At 33.6% G+C, this 21,828-nt stretch overlaps 2 protein-coding genes and 1 long non-coding RNA gene across 4 annotated transcripts; 1 reads left to right on the forward strand and 2 right to left on the reverse strand.

Moving 5' to 3' along the window:
• The first annotated feature begins 6 nt into the window (after positions 1-6).
• Positions 7-3,764, forward strand: LOC118346316. The gene is made up of 3 exons (XR_004799645.1): positions 7-496; positions 1,608-1,693; positions 3,372-3,764. It is a non-coding gene; the product is annotated as an uncharacterized LOC118346316 (long non-coding RNA).
• Positions 3,765-4,404: 640 nt separating this feature from the next.
• LOC109019642 lies at positions 4,405-9,087 on the reverse strand. Of its 2 annotated transcripts, none has more exons than XM_019001987.2 (4): positions 8,313-9,087; positions 7,135-7,566; positions 6,641-6,947; positions 4,405-5,063 (listed from the first exon to the last, which is right to left on the reverse strand). In XM_019001987.2, exons 1-4 carry the CDS (start codon positions 8,781-8,783, stop codon positions 4,921-4,923), a joined length of 1,353 nt encoding a protein of 450 aa, XP_018857532.1. In that variant the 5' UTR covers positions 8,784-9,087; the 3' UTR covers positions 4,405-4,920. The 2 variants fall into 2 exon arrangements, with proteins under 2 accessions (XP_018857532.1, XP_018857546.1); XM_019002001.2 differs by having other exon boundaries at positions 4,926-5,049.
• Positions 9,088-10,390: 1,303 nt separating this feature from the next.
• On the reverse strand, positions 10,391-15,596 carry LOC109013393 (lipoxygenase 6, chloroplastic). Its single transcript, XM_018995462.2, has 9 exons — positions 14,974-15,596; positions 14,104-14,381; positions 13,786-14,023; positions 13,353-13,685; positions 13,080-13,165; positions 12,881-12,988; positions 12,094-12,395; positions 11,607-11,873; positions 10,391-11,407 (listed from the first exon to the last, which is right to left on the reverse strand). Exons 1-9 carry the CDS (start codon positions 15,365-15,367, stop codon positions 10,648-10,650), a joined length of 2,766 nt encoding a protein of 921 aa, XP_018851007.2. The 5' UTR covers positions 15,368-15,596; the 3' UTR covers positions 10,391-10,647.
• Positions 15,597-21,828: the final 6,232 nt, after the last annotated feature.

The raw sequence follows: 21,828 nt of genomic DNA on the forward strand, positions 1-21,828 counted from the left end.
TGATCTCCTTGCTTTTGTTTTGTTGAACGCTGACTAGTAATGTGGTTGAGGTGAGAAGACATGCATTGAAACGAAGTTACAAAAACTGTTTGTTGGGAGATCATTCGTGCTGTTTTTTAGCAGGCACTATTCAGTGATTTGGGTGGACACTCTTATAGCTTCCTGTCAACCAGACTTATTGCAGGTTAACTTTGTTCTCCAGCTTTGGTCATCATTGCTTGCTTTGCAAGGTGTGGCATGACTGCCTTTCTTCTGAAAAAAGAAGTTTCAGCAGAAACTTGTGTAACATATTCTCTTTGCTACATTGTAAACATTTCTTTTGAATTTTTTTGAATATTATAAAAGTATGGAATTTCCCAGCTATCAGTTCTATCTTTTTTTTTTCTTTTAATTATCACATTGTGTTTGCAAGAGACGGTTTGATTGGTGTGAAGTGGAGGGGATGCTCTTTGCTTTCCATTGACGAAGTAACTGTCAGTAATCATAATGCTTCAAGGTAATTTATCCACTTGATGTCTTGTAATGCTTCCATGGATCAGGGTTATGTTTTCCATCCATGAGGGATAACCTTTATGATTTGAAATAGTAGCATACACTGATTTGGTGTATGTAGGTTCAGTTGCCATGGTGGGTGGTTACTTTCCATTACTCAACCTGCATTAATTGTTGGTTGGTGGTGGAATATTTTCTAGGGTTAGCAACCGTTTTTGCTGTGCGAGGGATTGTTAACCATGTCGAAAATGCATTAAATGCTTCTGTGTGTTTTGTTCTGAATGTGCTGCTGCTGCTTTCATTAAAGGATTACTGCTACTGAGCTTCATACTCATTATAATGGATTTCATTCCCGAGATTAAGGTTTTGGTTGTTCCAACTGTGGCATTTTGAGTCTTTTCTTTCATAAAATCATCTTCATGTACCCGTATTTTACAAGGCGTGCTTACGTGCATTGGAAGAATTGAAATACGAGAAGGCAAGCTAGAGACCTGGCATTGTAAAAGTGCTAATTTTTTTTAGGTTCAAGCATGAGTCATTTTTTGAAGGCAACTAAATAATGAAGATTATGTTAGTCTATGCTGGAGAGTTCTAAACTGAGTCATTTTTAGAAGGCAACTAAACATTACAATGCGTGTATACCCTAGGAATGGGCTCTTTTAACATTTTTCCACTGTATTAGTGTTCTCTTAGGTGTGATTTAGGCCCTGTTTGGATTCAGAGATGAGTTGAGATAGTTTGAGATAACTTGAATAAAATATTGTAAGAATATTATTTTTTAATATTATTATTGTTTTGAGATTTGAAAAAGTTGAATTGTTTATTATATTTTGTGCAAAAATTTGGAAAATTTGTAATAATGAGATGAGTTTCTAATCCAAACCGAGGCTTAGTATTTAAAATTGCACTGGCACTGGCATTTAAGTGATGATTAACTCTACAATTGCAATCCTGTTCTGTTCTGATTAACTCTACACATCCTTAAGAAGGCATGGAACTGAACGAATTCTTGGCTCTGTCCCCTGTTATTCTCTTTGTACTGATGGTGTTAGAATGATTCAAGCTTTAACTAGTCCCGGAAGTTTTATGACATTTGTCTGCGAATGTCACTGCAGCATCAAAGCAAGCAGGTTGAGGAGGTTTCCTGTGTACACTGGAATTTATAGATCTTCAATTAGGTGTTCCTTCTGGCTCGTTTAAGGTACAATGCAAACCTTTGTTATAATGCGTTATCCTAGTGTCATAATTTATTGTCCCTTATTTTTTAAGATATTCAAAAACAAATTTAATGTATGTGTTGGTTTGATGTACACTTGAGAATTCTGGGGTTGAATGCAGATTGACACTGTCTGCTCGTAAAATTGAACACGATGGTTACTTGTCAAATAGTTGACTGTACTAATAGACTTTCATTAATTGAATTAGTTGAATAAAAGCAAGATCAAAAGATGGTGAGAGATTCTATCCAGAATTTGATGCTAGGTGTAACGTGCCTTTTGGTTGGTTATATTTAGTTTTCACCTTTTGCGAAAATGAACCATGTTATCTAATTATCGACTTCCCACTAAGAAGCTTTTTCCACAATCATTTCATTTTCTTCTTATTTTTTTCCCTTAAGTGGAATATTTAAATTAAAGAAAATAGTTTAGCATCTTGACAAGGTATGTTATCATTACAAGTATAAACTGCTATAGATGCATTGCAAAAGTTGATGTATGAGTCTGAATGCTAGGATGGGATAGAACTTGCTTGATCGGTTAGAATTTCAAATATGGGAGTAACCTGTGGATCTAGTAAATAAAGGAGGGTATTATAGTTTCAATCTGATAACTTACAAATTATAAAGCACAATTTTTATTTTCCTTGACTGCTATTCCCAATTTTACTAGAATTATTAAATGATATTACTATGTAGGATCCTTTTCAATCCCCATCTTGTGCATAGCTGTGCTGATCGTTGTGTTTTTTTTTTTTTTTTTCAATTTGATGTAACTTAGTTTATTCAGATTTCTTTGTTAGCTGTTGACATCTTTTGTAGCTCACATGTGATCTAATTATTATTATTATTTTATCTAATTATTATGAAAATCATTTTTTATTATTATTCTCTCATGATCCCTTGACATGACATCATATGATTGGCTCACGAGTGGAACACAGCAAATAGTCTTCAATAATTTAATACCACATTATGGAATGGTTGGAGAATGATAATAATAATAGAAGGGATGGTTAGTAGCATTAAGCCATTAATTACTAAAGTATTATAGGCCCAGCTGGAAGAATGGGTTTACTGGATATGGAAAAATTACTGGATAAAGGCAGATTTAGTAGTTGTAAGTAGTTTAGAAAAGTGAACTCTATCATTGTATCGTAACTGGTGTCCAAGAGGTTGCAGGATCTGGTTGAGAACCTTTTGCCCCTGTTAGTGACTTTTATTTTATTTTATTTTACTTAAAGTCTCCTTTTGGTGGTGGTGAGTTGCTCTATCTGCTCCTTTTAGGTAGCTTAATGATATTACTACAGTAACTATTTTATGAATTATGAGGAAATCCGTTTCAATGTTTTACTTGAGAATCACTTATCGTGAGTAAATCTTAAGTTTATCCAGCGATTGTTTCTGTCGGTTGGCACCAAATAATTTTGTAATATGCAAATTTGGTGGCTGAGAAAGCTGCTGCTACCCCGCGACCAAAAGTAGAATTGAAATAGGATATTTTTGTTGTTTATAGTTGTTGAAAATGAAAATGGATTCTCTCCTCGTTTTCTGTTGTTGCTCAATGATGTAGAATCTTCACCATTTCGGCCATTCTCATATCTTACCAAAACATGTCAGATTTAATTTTTTTTTAAAATTTGACCGTATTTTCTGACATCAGCTTTGGGCCCCCCCCTCCGCAGTGGGGTTTATGGCTACGTAGCTGCATCCGGCTTGGCTTACATGCTTGATGCTCGCACGTCTTTATGAAGAATGGCGTAAAAATTGCCTGTAAATTGTTAATAAACTAATTTTTTAAGTTTCTTTCTGAATATTGTTATTCAACCGACCCTCGATAGTCTCTCCTGTTTCTTTATGAATGCTGTCGTTGTTCCTAAGGAAATAAAGCAGGCTGGCAGAACCCCCACACGTTTGCTGTCGTGTGCACATGATCAATTTCTTTTTCTTGTAGCATGTTCAGTGCAATGAGGGCTTTAAAATGAAGTTAGTGATGTTGGTTACGAGCTGGATGATGATGATGCATTATCTGACCTTAAATTAATGTTCTTGTAAATCTTTAGCCCTTGTCCGTTCTGTAACCTATTCATCAATCGCCATTTCGCTTTGTTCGATCCTATAGATTGTTTAGGGTTGTAGTTGCTGTACAAGACAGCTTCCCCCAGGAATGCAGCTTCTTTAAAAAAAGAATCCTCTTTATTTTTTGCACATTTTTTAATTTTACTAAAAACTGATAGCATCTGTTTAATTAAAACATGCTATGCTTGGTAATCTAGTTTTCTTAAAAGATATAATGATGCTTCGTATTTTACAATAAATGAATGGATTCATCTCCAATAGCATGCATGCTGCGCACTAGAGATTCTAAAACCCATCAACATCTAGAGATTTGGGGTTTTAATGAGATTTTATCTAGCATTTATTCTCAGACACAACTTGTGATTTTAGCAATTGGTTTTTATTCATCCAAAGACTGTAAAATAAAAAGGATAATCAATCAGCATTTTAGGCCAATCGACAATGAGTTCAACAAGAAAGATTTAAACCAAATCTGGGTTTTACCATCAATATAAATTAGAAAAATTCTATTTAATTCATCATGTAAATAGAAAACTCTAGTAGCGTGCTCTGGTTGGAAAGCTTTCTAAATCCGAATGATTGGGATGCTAGATAACGTGGCAATTACCACGAGTAACTTTCGTGAAAACTGATCATTCTCTTAGAATTTAGTCAAGATAAAAAAACGATTCTTAAGCCAAGAAACAGAATAAATTTTTAGAAACAAATATTACATTAAATAAAATTGAAAAGACATGCTGAAGCCTAAATCACAGGTCTGAAGTTGGAGTTCTGGTAGGTCAGGGAAACCTTTGTGCTGGTGGGAGTACAAATCTTACAAAACAGAAATTTGAGAGAGATGATTCCAACAGGCAACGGCTGTCTCGCTCTAATGAACAGTAGTTACCTATGACACCAGTCACCATGTTTCATCCAAAGGATCAAGGTCTTTGCATTAACCACTTCAGATGAATGTTAAGATATCGCAACAAAAATTTGGAATTCTATGTGTAGCACCAGGTAAGCTTTATCCAGAAGATCTGAGGTAGCCCCTGCAATGGCTTCACAGTTTCCTCGACTACTTTCCTGGCGCTAATGTTGACACTCGAGAGTGGAAGATCCGAGGAGCAACCGTGGCGTTATGGAATCTTTACTCAGTTTGAAGTGAAAACTACTGTCTTGCCGAGCAAAAAGGTTACCAGAGACAGTTCGATGAAAAATAGTGTGTTGAGGAGGGCCCTATCAACCGTCCAACCAAATATCGTGATTCCTCCAGGATTTGTCTGCAAATAAGTTACTGCATTACAATACCCGAGATAAGTGTGGACTAAATGCAATATACAAAAAGGTCAACAGTATTGCATATATACCAGATGTTAACTGAAACAATGTTTAGTCTATATAAGTAAAATACCAGAGCTATTTCCACATTTAGATTCATGCGCAGCCAGTCATCGTAAAAGCAAAACAGGACACATGAACGGAAAGAATTCAGCTGCCAGAGATGAAAGCTCCACCAGGGACTGTTTCTTGTTTCTCTTACGTTTTTTACTTTCTTTTTAGGAGATTGTCATATGTATGTACACTTTTCAAACGTGAGAGCTCTTAGTTTTACAATAATATTCTATATTCCACTGACTTTTTTTCCCCTGAAAGTAAATGCATTTGAATGGGACAACTTCAATGTAGATAAGAAAGGGATCCTTACACAACCTAAGCATTTCATTGGAAAACATAACCAGTTTTAACCTTTGGGGGTGTTCTGTAAGTAGTAATTAAGTTGCATTAAGCTTTTTTCTATAAGCTATCTTTACTGTTAACCATGTGATTTGACAGTATCACACGCTAGTGCAGCCAAATTATGTGATTTGATTATTGTGTAGTGTGCTCTAGACAATGCGTTGGGTTTACACAGTGATGCAAATAGTGTAGCCCAGAGAAGGTCTCATACTGCTCGCTTTTGTTTGATATGTTCATTTGGAACAAATGAAAGCTACAACTACACTTAAAAAGTGAGAGTATTGTTGCAAAGTCCTCAAAAGTTGCAAGGAAGCTTCCAGGAGGTAAAAGGCGACAAGTGGGCTTATTTTGCTCATGAACATCTTAACCAACGTACCGCATTCATGAATTACAAACTATTTTTCAATTTACAGCTTTAAAAATATCAGTGCGTCGAGATAAGGAACACTTGCTAGAGGAACTCAGAAGATTCTTTTTCAACACTTTTTTCTGTGCAATAGCTTTAGATTTTAATGGGCTTAATGTTCATGATTTCCTTATAATATTTCTTCTTCCTAGTTAGATGTTTTCTCTTGTATACATCCAGTGTACTTGGCTACTCCTACTGATATTAATAAATTATTGGCAAATAAATTCTAAGTGTGTCTGATGAAGTCATCAGGTTTGCAGTTTTTTTTTTAAGTAATTGGTGCAGCAGATTTCAATTGTGGAAGCTGATCAATTTCAACTACTGAGCACACCAACAAGAAATAAAACATGATTCAACGCCTATTGCAGAGAATATAAACACAACTACATACAACATTCATATCAACTTTAGGTTAAATCAGAAGCAATGGAAAGTAGCTATGGCATTTAGCATTACAGTTAATTCTAGAAAGCAGTCTACATCCAATGCATTTATTAGTTGATTAGTTTCTTGTTATATGGCGGATCGTGTCATCTGTAAGCAGTTATTATGGGAACCAACTTCAAGAAACTTACTACTCATGTATGAGAAGAGAAATCGTATCATCTGCGTAATTTAATTATCCTGAGCAATAAGCATGATTACTTGATCTCTGACTGACTAAAAGAAATTGTACAGAAAGAAAAACAGATGTAATATTAAAAGAGGATGCATGAATTTCATACCAAAGGCTTGTCTTTTGTGATATGAGGACATATAGGAAGCCAGTTGAGCATTAATAGGAATTGGAACATAATCCGACGAGTCCAAATCACTTTCAGAGTAATTTATTTCCATGGAGTCCAAATTAATTGCAGCCTCCAAGTTCCCCACATTGTTGGAAACTCTGTTATGCAATGAATCTGTTGAACTGCATGTTAGCAAAGCATGCCACCTGCTTGCAAGAGATGCAATACCTTGAGCTCTATGGGAAATTTTTGTGGCTGCATGCAAGCAAATAATAATCCCAACAACCTGAACAATTGTGGACACCTGAAAAATTGAAGGAAAAAATGCTTGAATGTATTTAACAACTAAATTTTTTAATAGATGGGTATGAAGAAAATAAGAAAAATGATATGGATTCAGTGTGGACGTAGGAGCTACTGTTGCCATTTAACATATAATTTTGTTTCTACATGTGATAAGCTTATAGAGTGAAAAATAGGAACCAACTTACTGCAAAATGGCCGCCATTTATTATAGTAATTATTCCACTATATGCTGTGGTCCGCAGTAGGGTCACAAATTGACTTGCTGTGACGACAAAGAACCCTAGAAGAAGATAAATTCGGAATCTATGGCTTATCTTAGACAGATGATACCGCAAACGGATGTGCTCCTCCATAAAAACCAAGACATCTGATTCTCTTTCCAAGAGCTTCCCGTAATCATCAAAGTGGATAACTTGCAGATTGCAGACCATATGAAACAAAACGCTGGCTGATAGAGAGATCATACTCACATAAGTCCAGGGTATAATCAAAGCTAATAAAATAGCAACTGACTGCCACCATGATTCATGATTTACATACAACATGCGGATGACTTCCCGTGCAGTCTTCAGAGCGACACATGGCAGTGCCCAATATATGAGGAGGCGCAAAGAAGCCTATTATATCCCAATAAATGAATTCAGTTCATCATAAATCAGAGTCTTGTGAAAACACTCTAGAAGTAAATTTGGGATTAAATTCAGAGAAACCCCATGATTCATGATGTACATATAAAAGGGGATGACTGCACATGCAGTCTTCAGAATGGCATGTGGCAGGGTGCAATAAATGAGCTAGCGTAAAGAAACCAGACTATCCCAATAAATTATCTCAGCACATCTTAAGATTCATAAATTTGAATCGTATGACAAACCTGAAGAGGTAAATCTGGCTTCAAATTCAGAGACGAAATCATCCCAAGCACAAACTACTCGCATACTCTTGAGAAGATACATCTATGTCCTATTCAGAGTAGTGCCTTTAGAGAAGGAAAGTGTTAAAAAAGGGATGACCTTACTAGAGACTTAATACCTACATGAGTGCATGTGCTATGCGCTTCTTTTGAGGATTTGAATAGAAAGGAAATCATGGTAATTTTGGTAAGCACATTATGATCGTACAACAGACGCCCCTGCCACTCTCACAAAATATTATCTTTTTTCATTTGTTATAATGCATTCATACTCGTTATTATAGACCTCGATTTATGATCACCAAAATCCATCTAATCATACATATTTAGGGAATTATAATGAATGTTGATCATGGGATACCAAATCTGCATGGATTATCAAATTTTCAAGCACATCAGACAAGCAAAAGCAAAAGCAAAACGCATTCATAGATGTTGGTAAATGCTCACCAAAATCTGCCTAACGTAAACGTCATGAAAGCGTGACATTTGGCCATTGGATCGGTCAACGAAGAGGAACTTTCGAATCCCATACTTGCGGAGATTGTGGGAAATGCAGAGCAAAGAGACAGCAGCGAGGCACGCCTGCGAGGCCACGATGTCCAGTTCGAAAGCCTTAATCTGGTACATCTCGCACCCCGAACAGTCGGAGAGCTCGAGCACCACAACAGGGAGTGCCACACTTATGAGCACGAAAGCAGTCCAAGACAGAGCTGAGCTCCTCCAAGACGACTGCTTAAACCCGAGGAAAGTGAGAAACTTTTCCAACTTTTTGAGTGTCTGATCTAAATGGGTCTCTTCGTTTTGTTGTTGTTGTTGTTGCTGTCGTGGTTCTTGGGGAGGAATGTGGTTTTGGTTTGAATTGAGAAGTGGGGTTTGGGCGGGAGGGTTTTCTGCGTGCACAACATGAAGATCAGCCATGAAACAAGCGCTTAATTGGAATTCCTAATACATAGATTGGAGAACTATCAAATATCCTTTTGGACGATAATGCTAGAGACCCGGCCAAGATATTGGAGGTGGTTTTGGGAATGGGATTTGCAAATATCTGAGGTTTCCTATGCTTTTCCAGCCTCTATGGGATGGAAAATTGTGCACAATGACCCTCATACACACACAATGACACAAAAGCAACAACCGACAAAATGGGAATGACGAGGAACAGACAAATATCACCTAGACAAAATGGTACTAGTTCTGGTCGGATCTCTGTTTCTCCAAGCTCGTCTTGTCCCTGATTGTTGGGAACACAAAACAACCAGTTGTCTTCAAATTATGGCCCATGAAATTGGTTTGGACAAAATTTCAGTCAAAGTTCGTAAGTTTTGAGAGAATAATTTTGATGGACGACCAGGATTGGAACACGACTTCGGACTTCGGAGCTCTGAGCTTTCGTTAAAGATTGGCTTTAACGTTTTTTTCCCATACATGGCATTGACGATCTCAATTATCTAATTTTAATTAATTTTTTATTATTATTCACAAACTATCTCAATCCATCTCATATCTAAATGGGCTTTAGTGTGTGATTAGTTCAAATTAACCTCACCGTAAGTCTCGGATCGTTTCATAAGGTTTATGTTCCAGAAAATCACTTCAGTTCAATTTTCAATGACTTTTGCTGTAGTTTGAGTGTTTGACTGTTGATTAAAGGAGTTCTACTTGCAAATCGGAATAGAAGATAAAGCTCTTCATTTATTGATACGTTAAGACTTGAATTATAAGATATCATTTTTCAAGACTTTTATCAAATAAAAAAATATTTGTTATTTATTCTAAATTTTTTTAATTTTCGAATTGCAATACATTGTGAAGCCACTAAACATGTTACATTTCCATGTGCGAATGAAAATGATAACGTAAAAAATAAGAATAATTTTATTTATCGGCACTACAGCGTGAAAAAGTAGTCCGAAGAATATTTCACTTTTTTTTTTTAATGTATTTTTTTAATCATTATAAATATTTAAAAAAAATAAAAAAAAATTTATAATATTATTAAAAAATACTTTTTTTAATTCCTAAATATTTCTGTTCCATACACCACATTTCTTTTTATTGTAATGGCCATGTGGACCGAGCAGCGTTGATGTAGTCTGAGCCCAAATGGGGAAAGAAAAGAAAAAGAAAAGTTATGACTGGGCTCATTTTTCAGATGAGCAGGGGTCAAATCAAGGTCTTGCTCTCTCTATTTATTTTTTCTAAAATATTGTAAAAACCAATTAATATAAATTAACTTGATTTTTATTAAACATGCGGCAGCCTTGCAAGGTTACGGTAGACGCTATCAATTCATATTATTTTATCTTATTTAATTATTATATTTTTTAAAAATTTTTTTATATAAAATAAAATAAACAATTTAATTTTTTCAAATTTCAAAATAAAAATTATATTAAAAAATTATATTCTAATAATATTTTATTTAATTTTTAACTTAAATCTCAAATCATGTCATCTGCAAAAACAATCAAACGAGGCATTCAAACTTGTAATTCTCTACAAAAAAAAAATGGCAGAAAATGGAGTTGGTAGACCAAATTTTTCGTTTATACAAATGTATTTGTACAGTTCACACCATCTTCAGTAACAAGTACGGACCATTCAGAACTTACAAAAACACTACTAAATAGAACGGGGCCATTGCTGAACGTGGAGAATGTTTTTAAAGGACGCCTACATTGTAAGGCTTTTGTTTTTCTGACAAAGCAATGGTGAGCACCAAGTATGGCGCCAACTATAGTGACATGAGAACCCTACAAAAACTTCGCATCAGCTAAATCCATCAGATGGAAATGCTATTCGGGATTCCACGACCCGTGACTCCAGGACCTGATGATGGAAGGAGCAGCTCGTAGGGAGGAATACCTGCACCACTTCTATTTCTGAGACGATTGTCTTTGTTCCTTGCATTTATTATCTCCTCTATCTCCTCTAATCTAGCAGAGAATTTCTTGAACAATTTTAAAACTTCATTGTCATTGATCCAATGGCTGTGTAGCCGATTCACCTGACCCAAGTACTCTTCATCTGGAGAGTGCGTCGACAGGGTGTCTTGAACTGCCATTACTTTGGTTGCTTGAAGTTGAGTTGCCAGAGAAGACAGGAAAGTGTGCTGAGGGTTATGAATAAACTTCTCATAATCAGGGTCATTTTCTTGTGGAATGAGTCTTCTCGTAAGGGTAGGACGGTTAGGGACATATCCTCCAAAAGGATACTGCCCAAAGTTGATAGCTGCATGCTGACCTGAAGCAATCCAAATCATTGAGGTAAGAATGCGGGATAAGTCCTCCTTGGTATTCAATTTAGGCCACCAGGGTTCATTCCTTTTGTCATAGTGACCCTTGTTCTTGATTTCATTCCACCAGGCTTGCAGCTCAAGATCAGATGTGACAGAATTTGGCTGAGTGTAGAAATGGTTCACATAATTTTCCACCCATTCTTGAGTTGCGGACCATATGAGTAGGCCATCCGCAGCATAAGGGTAGTCTTCAATTACAAGTCTCACACCACATGGCATCGAAGGATCCTCCACTGCCATGCCTCTGAAGAAAAAAAAAAAAAAAACAGACAAGTATTGATTATGCTGTCCTCTCTACCAGAGTGGAGCACCAGTGGCGATCCCAGGGTAGAAAAGGTTCAGAAATGGTGATAGAGCGTACAGACTAGGACACTAGAGGGAATGGTGTTTAAAGACAGTCAACAAATTTAGTTTTGAATGCATTTACCGCATGAGAACCATACCTCCTAAGAAGATCCGCTGGCAATGCCTCCATGTCAAATCGCCACAAACTCTTGTAGGCTGCAGAGCTAAGCTCCATGGCATAATTTCCCGGACTGAAACAAGCCTCAATTATTCCCCCTCCATTTATCAAACTTTGCCGAGCGAGTGCATTAATTTCTAAGGTGTAGCGCATATGGGGGTGAAGCAGCTTGTAAATGGGGTGCATTGAGCTGAGCTGCCTATGAGTTGCAATTATATAAGGTTCCATGCAAGCATGAGTCCTCAACCTGAATAAATTATCAAAAAATTAGTAGCCTTGTCTTACCTTTATAAAGCATGTAACTTGGCCTGCGTGAATGAACCATTTTCTTTGTTCTGAAAAAGGCTTCTAATCCAGATAATGTGTTCTCAACTTCAGTTATATTCTAGGCTCCTACATAATCTTAATGTGATAAAAAGTAGTTCAATATGATACAGTCTAAAAGATAGTATATTTCATCTTTTTACCAGTGATTCACTAGTTGATGGACACCAGCATCATTTGAGCAAACATGAGCTTTGGCTAGCTTCCAAGTCCAATGCATGGTAGCATCATGCCCATGAGTGTAAACACGTTTATTTTGAGGTGAGGAAGGCGCTGGAGGAAGCGAAAGCTCGATAGCTATAGGCCTCAGCAAACCAGTCTTGGTATAGAAAAAAATTGTCCTAGAAGCATAAGATTTCCTTCCAGGCAAGGAGTTAATCTTCTTGATGAATGGTAAAAGCATGTCATGGTAATCAAGTATAAACAGTCTCTTTTCCTCAATAGCCTGTATCATCAAATGTCAAATAGGCAGAGTTAGAGAGGCAGATGATGCAGAGATACTTTGAAAGTAAGTAAATGCCTCTGCAGTTTATACCTTTCGGACTTCTGCAACTGTATTTCGTTGTCTTTCAAGGATTTGAGTAAAATAATGACAAACAAAATGTGAAAGCCGGATGATACAGAAAAAGTTTGGTAAAACACTATAAATATAAAGACGTGAATTTACTGGATAGATATGCCACCAGGTCGACAAAATCATTTTCATTCATATCACATTTGAAGTGCACCAAAGGGGATGTGGTTGTGGATAAAATTAGGCACTTTGCCAAACAGAAAACAGAAGTTGCACATAGAAATCTAAGTATCCCTTTTCTTCGGAGTCAAAACTAACAGGCATGCCTCATATGAATTTTACCAAATTAATCAAGGTATATACTAAGCAAGAGAAGATATAAAACCATATATAATAATGCAAGTAGATATTGATACCTTTTCTACACTCAATCCATTGAGTTCTTGCTCTATCAATTCCTTTGTGAGAGCCGACTCTGGAGGACCATAGACAGCAGGGTCTAGCTCGCTGAGAATTGGAAATTCCTGCAAATATGATCAACTCAAGGACTCCCTATACATGACCGATGAACGTGAATTCAACAAAATAATTGATAATAAACTGTGTTAGTATTACCTTCAAAATCTCAATGTTCACTGGATTGAGTCCAGCTAAAGTCTGACGTGAAAACTCATTGTCTCGCAGCCAAGCAAATCTATCTCCTGAAAACAGTAACCTCATAAGTTGCAAGAAAGAATGAGCTTTAGAACCAACAACACTTTCTTTTTGAGTAGATGATTAGATGTGGAATGAAAACTGACAAGAGCTTCTGTAACATAATTGTAAGATATGAGCCTCAAGAATAAATTATTTTATAAAACTGGAAAGAATACAGGTATGAATACTAACTTTTTATAATGGCTGGCGTTTCATACTTCAACAACCTTTGGCCCACGCTCATAACCTGTTTCACCATCCTACCCAGCAATAGATTCTCAACTACATTTTTATTCTCATCATCTTTCAAGATAACACCATCATTATATAGCTTGTCGATATCAGAAAAGCACTTAAAAGATATGTCTGAACTTGACAAAGTAGCAGCAATGGATGGTATAAGATTGTGGAGAACAGCTTTCAACCTTCCAGTGGAGAAAGTATCCTGCTTAATCTCCTCAAAAGTTTCATCCCGTGGAACATACACTGGATGGGGCTTTTCGATCCTAGTCTCAGAAAATGGATCTATTTCATTTCCATCCAAGTCAAAACACATAATTAATATTAGCTATATGGAGAAAAGATATTTCAAAGAATTACACTGACACTTTCAAGAACAGCATACCTGATTTTGTTGGAGGTCGGCCAGTTCTACAGCGCCTGGGATAAGGCCTCTCTTCGCAACCAAGAACTGGCCTAGCAAGATCTATGTCCTTGTCTGGATTACCCAAATCATTATAAAGATCATAATCATAAATCCTATCATGGGGCTTTCTCTCGCCTTTCCCATTTCCACGGATGCTCAATAAATCTTCATTTCGAAGATCTTTAATGCCAGGAGGTGTTTGTGACGGTAAGTATGCCTGTTCACAACAATGTGACAATGAGCATTGGTTAAGCAAAACCATCGACTGAAAACTCCTTGATTTTTGAAAGTTCTCACTTGATTTTTGAAAATAATTCTACTTTCAGAATTATCTTTCCGTGAATGAATCCACGTATTAGCTGGGAAGAAGATGGGGCCTCCATCAAAACCATGAATGACAATCTCCAATAAGTAGAACTCCTTGCCATGAAGATTTGTAACGAGAATGGCCCCAGGACACCCAAAGTCATTCGGGACAGTGAAATTAGCAGCATATTCAACAATTTGTGAATTGTTTAATGGCCTCGTCAACCAGCCCCGTACAGAGGACTGGACACTCTTTCCTGAATTGGTAACTGTAAAAGGCAGATTAAACAACCGTTATTTTGAAAAGAAGATAGATACTGACGGAAAGCAACTCATTCAGAAAATAAAAAATGTACAGAGGAAAAAGAGGAATGACGGATAACATCCATATGCTTACTTTTGGTGAAAAGGAGAAACGGATAACCAGACTCTCTGTATACAGTTAGCAATAATTTCCCCTCTCGATAAAAGCCAATGAAAAAAGCTTTGATAATGAAGAATTAGAATCAGAGATCCTTGACAGAACGATGGACTAGTATAAAGCGTGAAAATTCAGGAACCTCGTATTAATACGTAATTAAGTATATCAAGAGTTAATTAAAAGATTAGACAACTGAATCAAAATCCCACTAAGGACCCAGTTCAGACATCTAACCTTCTTCCATTTCTACTTTTCTTACACCATCATATTAGCCGTTGTTCAGTCAAACCTAAAGGCCAGGTCATATTCTTTCACTTTACTGCATAAAAGATCATATATATACCCATGAAAGAAAGCACGACATCTTATTATGATCGGTTGATCCCTAGCCGAACAAAAAAAAGCCTTCAACTTAAATGAAATAACACTAAGAGACTAACCGGGATCAATCTCTGCGCTTATAAGCTGAATGACGATGCCCTGGCCAAATCCGTTGACAAAGAACTCCCACTTGTCCTCTACTTTCTCCGTGATCGTCTCCTTCATTTTCTTCCTCACAGTCACCACCGCCCTTACTTCGATCCCTCCTCCCGAAGACAACAAAGACCCATTACTCTCTTTGCCTTCCAGGGTACTAGCAGCCTCCAAAGTCTTGTCGCCACTGCTGATCACGGCCCGGATTAGCCCGTTCCTGTTGACCCGAGAACCGAATACCGGTAACTGAGTCCTCCGAATAGGGGCTATGCTGCTTTCACCGAAGAAAGCCGGAGATGTCCTGAGTACTCCGCCGGAGATGTCAGACTTGGGAGGACCGGCCGGTTTGACCGTAAACATTTTGGTCTTTGTATACGAAAAACAAAACGAGCTCCTCGGTTCACTGTTGCTTAGGTCCAATATGAAAGAGAGGACGATGATTGATATTGCAGAGGATGTAACAAACGGCGTCGTGCGGTTCAGTGGTATCGCTTATTGTTTGCCGTGAGTCTTGACGGAGGTGGGCGGTTGCCTGTTGATTCCCCGAGAATGGAACGCAAAACGGTGGACACAGGACAAGCTGGGTGGTTTGATTTTGATTTTGATTTTTTATTTTATTTTATATATATAATGACTGCCAATCCATTATCCGCGCTGTCTGGAAATTCATTAACGAGACACTCTCAAACATGAGCGCTTGAAAGCACGGTCCAATGGTTCGGTTAGAAAGGGACTCAAAAGATGACCCGGGAAAGAAAAATTATATTTATTACCATTTTAATCACTATTTTTTAATTAAATCTAACCACGTCCCAGCGGCTTATTTTGTAAATAAAAAAATCTACACAACTTCTTATTATTTACATAATTTTTATATATTATATTTTTTTCTTTTTTTTTTTTATCAAATATTTAATATATAAATAACAAATAAAATAATTAAATTATTTTAAAAAAATAAACCCAAAAAAAATTTAAAAAGAAATTTAAAAATTTTAAAAAGTAATGTATAGAGATTGAAAAGATTGTATAACATTACTCTTTATAAAGTCTCTTTGTGAATCTAATATTTATTTATTTTGTTGTTTGAAGTAATAATGATAAGTGATGAACCATTGAACAAGAATCTTGTAGAACTTTCTTGTCATAACTTCATAATAATATATCGACCATATAATATTTAGTTATGCCCATTAATTCTATTCACATGAATCTTTCAAACAATACCATTATTATAAAAGCTAAACATTATAATTTTCATTTGTTTTTACATATATTGGTCTCAATATTTTAATCAATTTTGTAATTCATCATCTTCACACACCACATATCATATTTATTTTTTATTTTATTATTCTTAAACTAATTGAATTATTATAGTCATCATCCATATACACATATTTGGTAAGAAAAAAAAATTAAAAAAAAATTATTATGTGTAGTGTATGGTATGAGAATGATGAGTATAATTTTTCTTAGGGGTTGTTTGGATTGAGAGAGCGTTTCAACTCATCTCATCTAATCATTACAACTTTTTTAAATTTTCACATGAAATATAATAAACAATTCAACTTTTTTAAATATAAAAATAAAAATAATATTATAATAATATTTTATTCAACTTTCATCTCATCTTATCTTAACTCACTATCCAAACCTCCCTAATCACAACCTAGACTTGTGCTTAGGTGAGATGATCTCATTGTTTGACAACACAACCATTTTCAAGTATTCTTAGATTTTATTTTATTTTTTCTAAGCAAGCAAATTTCTATTAGAAATTGAAATGGTGATACATGAGGAGGGATGAAGTTCCCCAACAAATACCCCAGTACAAAAAACTACAGTTCTAAGGAGGTAGAAAGAAAAAGGTTTTGGGACCAATTTTTTAGTCCCTACCCATGCCTTACAAAGAGGACGTCAGCTTAAAATACAGAAATAAACAGTTTGTAAAGTTATACGAACTATGGAACCACCACTGGTGATGGTGAAACCTCCGATGGAAGTGATGATAATGGTGGTTGCATTGCAGCTGGTTATCCTGAAATGTTTGTTGGAGAGGTCTGTAGTCCATTTCCCAAGATCATCGGTTAGGGATAACTGTAACATAGTGGAAAGCACGACATCGGATGGACTGTTCTGCAGCCGGCCATCCGCCTTCCCGCGCATCTGTGGTGGTGTGTGGCAATCACATGCCGGTGAGATAGAGGTAAGGTAGACCAGATATGAAAGATCTCGACAAGGGGAAGTTGCTGGTACGAGCATGTAGCCGTCGGAAGTGTCAGGGAGTGTCAGCGTGTGAGGGCCACATGTGAAAATAAGAAGCACATAAGGGCCACACGCCAAGCTTTTTGGCGCGACTACGCGTCATCCCAATAGATCGGCGGCTAGCGAATCTGGTGATGGGGGACATGTCGACTGACGACGGACAGAATGTAGTAGATTTGACCAAATATATCATTCCTAAATATCATTTAAATACAATATATTTTTTTCATTTCAAATTTATAACTTTTTTAATTAATTATTACCTAATTAATATAATTTTTCCAAACTCTTAAACAAAACATAAAAAAACAATAATATTTTCTCAAGTTTTAAAACAATACTTTTTCTCACACTTCCTAAAACCTAATAAAATATTTTAATTTAAATAATTTTATTATTATTCACAGATATATTGAGATATTATAAGTATGTAAATGGACTTTTTAGGCTTATTTATCATTTTAATTTTTACTTATTGTTTGATTATTAATTTCTAAAATGATGTTATTATTTTTTTACACGTGTCATTTTATCAATGAAGCCACGTGATGTATTTAATGGAAGTTTAACGGTACAATAACATAATGATCAAATTTTAGTTTAATATAATTTGATTTGTAAAATTTAAATTTATTTTTTAAAATTAAATTATGTCACATAAATAATATGTAGTATACAAATTTTTAAATAAAATTATTATTGACCTTTCACATCACTGGTCAATTATAATTTTTAAATAAAATTTATAAAATTAAATAAAATTTATTTAGGAAGTGTTTTATTTTTTTACAAAAAATCAACTTTTAATTTTTTTATAAATTAAAATATTATATTCTCAATAAAAAAAAAAAGCGCGTGAGATGTGAAATAGTAATAGCTTTGATTGCAAGTTGGAAGAAGTTGAAAGTCAACTACCATATATATAAATGAGAAAAAGAAATATATAATGAGCGCATGCAGGGTGTAAAATCAAAATGTGTTCTTAAAAATGATAAAAAGAAAAGAAAGAAAGAAAGAGGGAGGGAGTCCGAGTGGTGGGGTGTCTTGTCTTTGTCTTGAAATGAAATGAAAACCATTTGGATGGCGAAACCAGTGCCAATGACAAAAATCCATCACGTGGGATATCTGACATCCACACATTATCCTATTCCTACCACCTACGAGTCTACGACACTAGGTGGGAGCAGTGATTTCAGACTTTATTTCATGAGCAACATTATATTCATCGAAAATTTATTGCGACTATGTGTTTCGAAAATTATATTTCATCTTTTTATTTATTATTTATTTATAATTTTTTTTAATTATAATAAATATTTAAAAAAATTAAAAAAATTTATAAAATTATTAAAAAATACTTTTTTAATCATTAAATAAAAAAAAAATTTCGAGATATATTTTCGAGACACACTTTCAAGACTTTTAACATTTCTGTTATTACATAGCACATCAAAATTTATAAAAAAAAAATTTATTCATCATTTTTAAATATTATATATTATATTTTTTATATTAAATATGTGATATATAAATAATAAGTATAAAAATTTAATAAATTTTTAAAAAAATTTAAAAAATATTATATATAATATGTAAAAATAATAAATAACAAAACTCTATTCACAATTATTGCCTGCTCGTCTCAATTATTGCCAAATCGTCTCTTCCAGCTACCTAATCATATTATTTTTTTCTGCAGTTTTAAAACGTTTGGTGTAGCATACACTTTTTTAAAAAATTAAAATCTATAAAAAAAACAAATATGATTCATCATGTAAATAATGTAAGAGTACTCTTATTGAATTAGTTAAAAGTTAAATTTAATAAAAATTTAGCTATTAAACCATAAAATTTATCACATTGAAATAACTATATTCTAAATATTTAGAATATAGGTACAGGCTTACAGTAACTTTTAAAGTTATTTTAAGATACTGTTTATTCATCAAATCTATGTTATATTATTTATTTCTCTCTCCTAAGATCTCTATCAATATCTTTATAGTTTCTATTTTTAATCTATAATTTAATTAGAATATGATTACTAATTAATATATAATATTATGAATAGTAAAATATGATAAAATAAAATAATTTCATAATTAAAAAAATTAAAATATTTTTGAAATTGATATATTAATTTAAGTTAGTGATATATTAATTTAATAAAAATATGATTATTAATTAATATATAATAGGTAGAATAGTAAAATATGATAAAATTAAATAAATTAATAAATAAAAAAATTAAATATTTTTTAAATTATTAGTTATTTATTATTATATAATAAATAAATGTATAATATAATATAAAGATTTGATATGAATAATTAAAATTAAATTTATCTTATATTATTTTATTATTATATAATAAAAAAATAATTATTACAATATAGAAATTTATTTGAATGAAATATTTAAAAATTAAATTTATTTTATATTTATTAAAAATGTCTTTTAATTTTAATTAATTTAATGAGAATCCTCTGAGTGGTGTTATCTGACAGCTGGCATTAATGGCAAGACCGATTTTGACGCGAGGCAAAGTCATCACAACATACTCAAGAGCACGTAACGCTTTCAAAAAAGAGAAATGATACTTGCAGTCGTGAGCGTGCAGTCGCCGTGCAGTCGCTTTGAAAAAAGTGAATAAATAAGGGACCCATCTGAAAAGAAATTAATTTTTTAATAGTGGATCCCACTCTTTTTCAAAGTGACTGCACGGCATTTGCGCATTCCACGACTGTATGTAGCATTACTCTTCAAAAAAAGGTTGGCACAGTAACTCTGGGGACGAAGCCAGAATTGAAATGTTGGTGTACCGAATTTTTGGGATCTAAATGTGTGTTGCTTTTTTTTATTAAGGAATGATATTTGTAGTTGTGAGTGTGTAAATATTATATAGTTATTTTAAAAAAAAGTAAATAAATATAAGATTTACATAAAAAGAAATTAATTTTTTAATAATAAATCTTACTTTTTTTCAAAATAATCATACAATATTTACGTATTCCACGATTACATGTAACATTGTTCATTTTTATTTCTATTTTTTAAATTGGCATTATTAAGATTTCACTTCTTTTTGCAACTCCCATGCAAATGGAACCTCTTGTAAACGTAAGCAAAGCGCATAAATATTAATCTCATTTACTTCATTTAAGTTTCGATTTGTTTAGAGAAGAGTTAAAGTTAAATATAATTTTTTAATATGATTTTATTTTAAGATTTGATAAAATTAAGTTATTTATTGTATTTTATGTTAAAATTTTAAAAAATTGTAACGATAAAATAAGATGAGATAAAATAATTTGTATAACTAGAGGATACCTTATATTGTTCATTTGTTCTCTATTTTTAGGCCTCCGACCATTGATAATTGCAATGTCCAAAAAATGGAATCAACACGGTTTATTTCATGTAAAAAATTAATCTTTCAATCCAAATGCAAATAGGCTGTACATTTTCTGAACTTAGAGATGTTATACACTTTACAATTGGAATATAAAGTTTAAAATATCTATTAATTAATTAAAGGGTAACAAATTCTACTATTCATTACCCAAATTACAAAAGAAAAAAAAGATAATAATTATCAACCATCTTATATAATTAGATCAAGATGCAACATGGTAAATCTAGTGGTACATGCGCATTGGTACGTAGTGGCAGATGGAATAATATGGCACTTTTCTTTGTAGTCAACGTTGATATATTTATTGTGTTCTTCTGGTGATGATCAGTTGATAAGCTAATTTTAGTATTTGCTATTATTATTGCAGTTTTTTAATCTTATTCTTATCATTTTCACGTTTTTAATTTAATTTTAGTAAATCTCTTATCGATCGATGCATTCTCTCACTAGAGTTAAAAACCTTATATACTGTATGCGATTCATTCATCCACGCAACACTTGTGTATATAAATATATAGTAAAACTCTATTCAAATATATAACTTTAGAACTTATAACTTATAATTTAAGTAAAAAGCTATTCTATAAAAGATTTATTTACTAATTAGTAACCATGTCTTTCAAACATGATACATTTATTTGTAGATAAATTAAAAAAATATCTTTTGATATTGAAAATACAATCATTTAACTTTTTTTAAAGATTATGATCATATTATTGAAAGTTTAAAAATTGTAATTTCTTAAAGTTGTATGGATATTTTCGCAGCCTATTGATAGTCTTTTTAAAACTCAAATTACGTTCCGCATTATCCAGAAAAATATATTTAAAAAAAATATAAAATAATATTTTTCTTCAAACGTATTTTTTAACTTATTTGAAATTAAAAAATATTTTAATACGTAACACTCAAATAATCTAAGTTTTTCACTAAAGAATTTTTAAAACTATTTAAATAATTTTTAAGACCTCCAAACAGGCTCCAAGTATTTCAAAATAGAACTAATACAATGAAACTCTCCCACTTACAGATTGTTCCAACAAGTACAGCCACCTAGCTAGTGCAACCTCAATATTTATTGAATTTCCTTTTTTAGTTGGGTAGTGTTTCCAAACGCAGTTCTCAACTATATATTTA

This window comes from Juglans regia, unplaced genomic scaffold, assembly GCF_001411555.2.
Source record: "Juglans regia cultivar Chandler unplaced genomic scaffold, Walnut 2.0 Scaffold_746, whole genome shotgun sequence".
Lineage (NCBI taxonomy): Eukaryota > Viridiplantae > Streptophyta > Magnoliopsida > Fagales > Juglandaceae > Juglans > Juglans regia.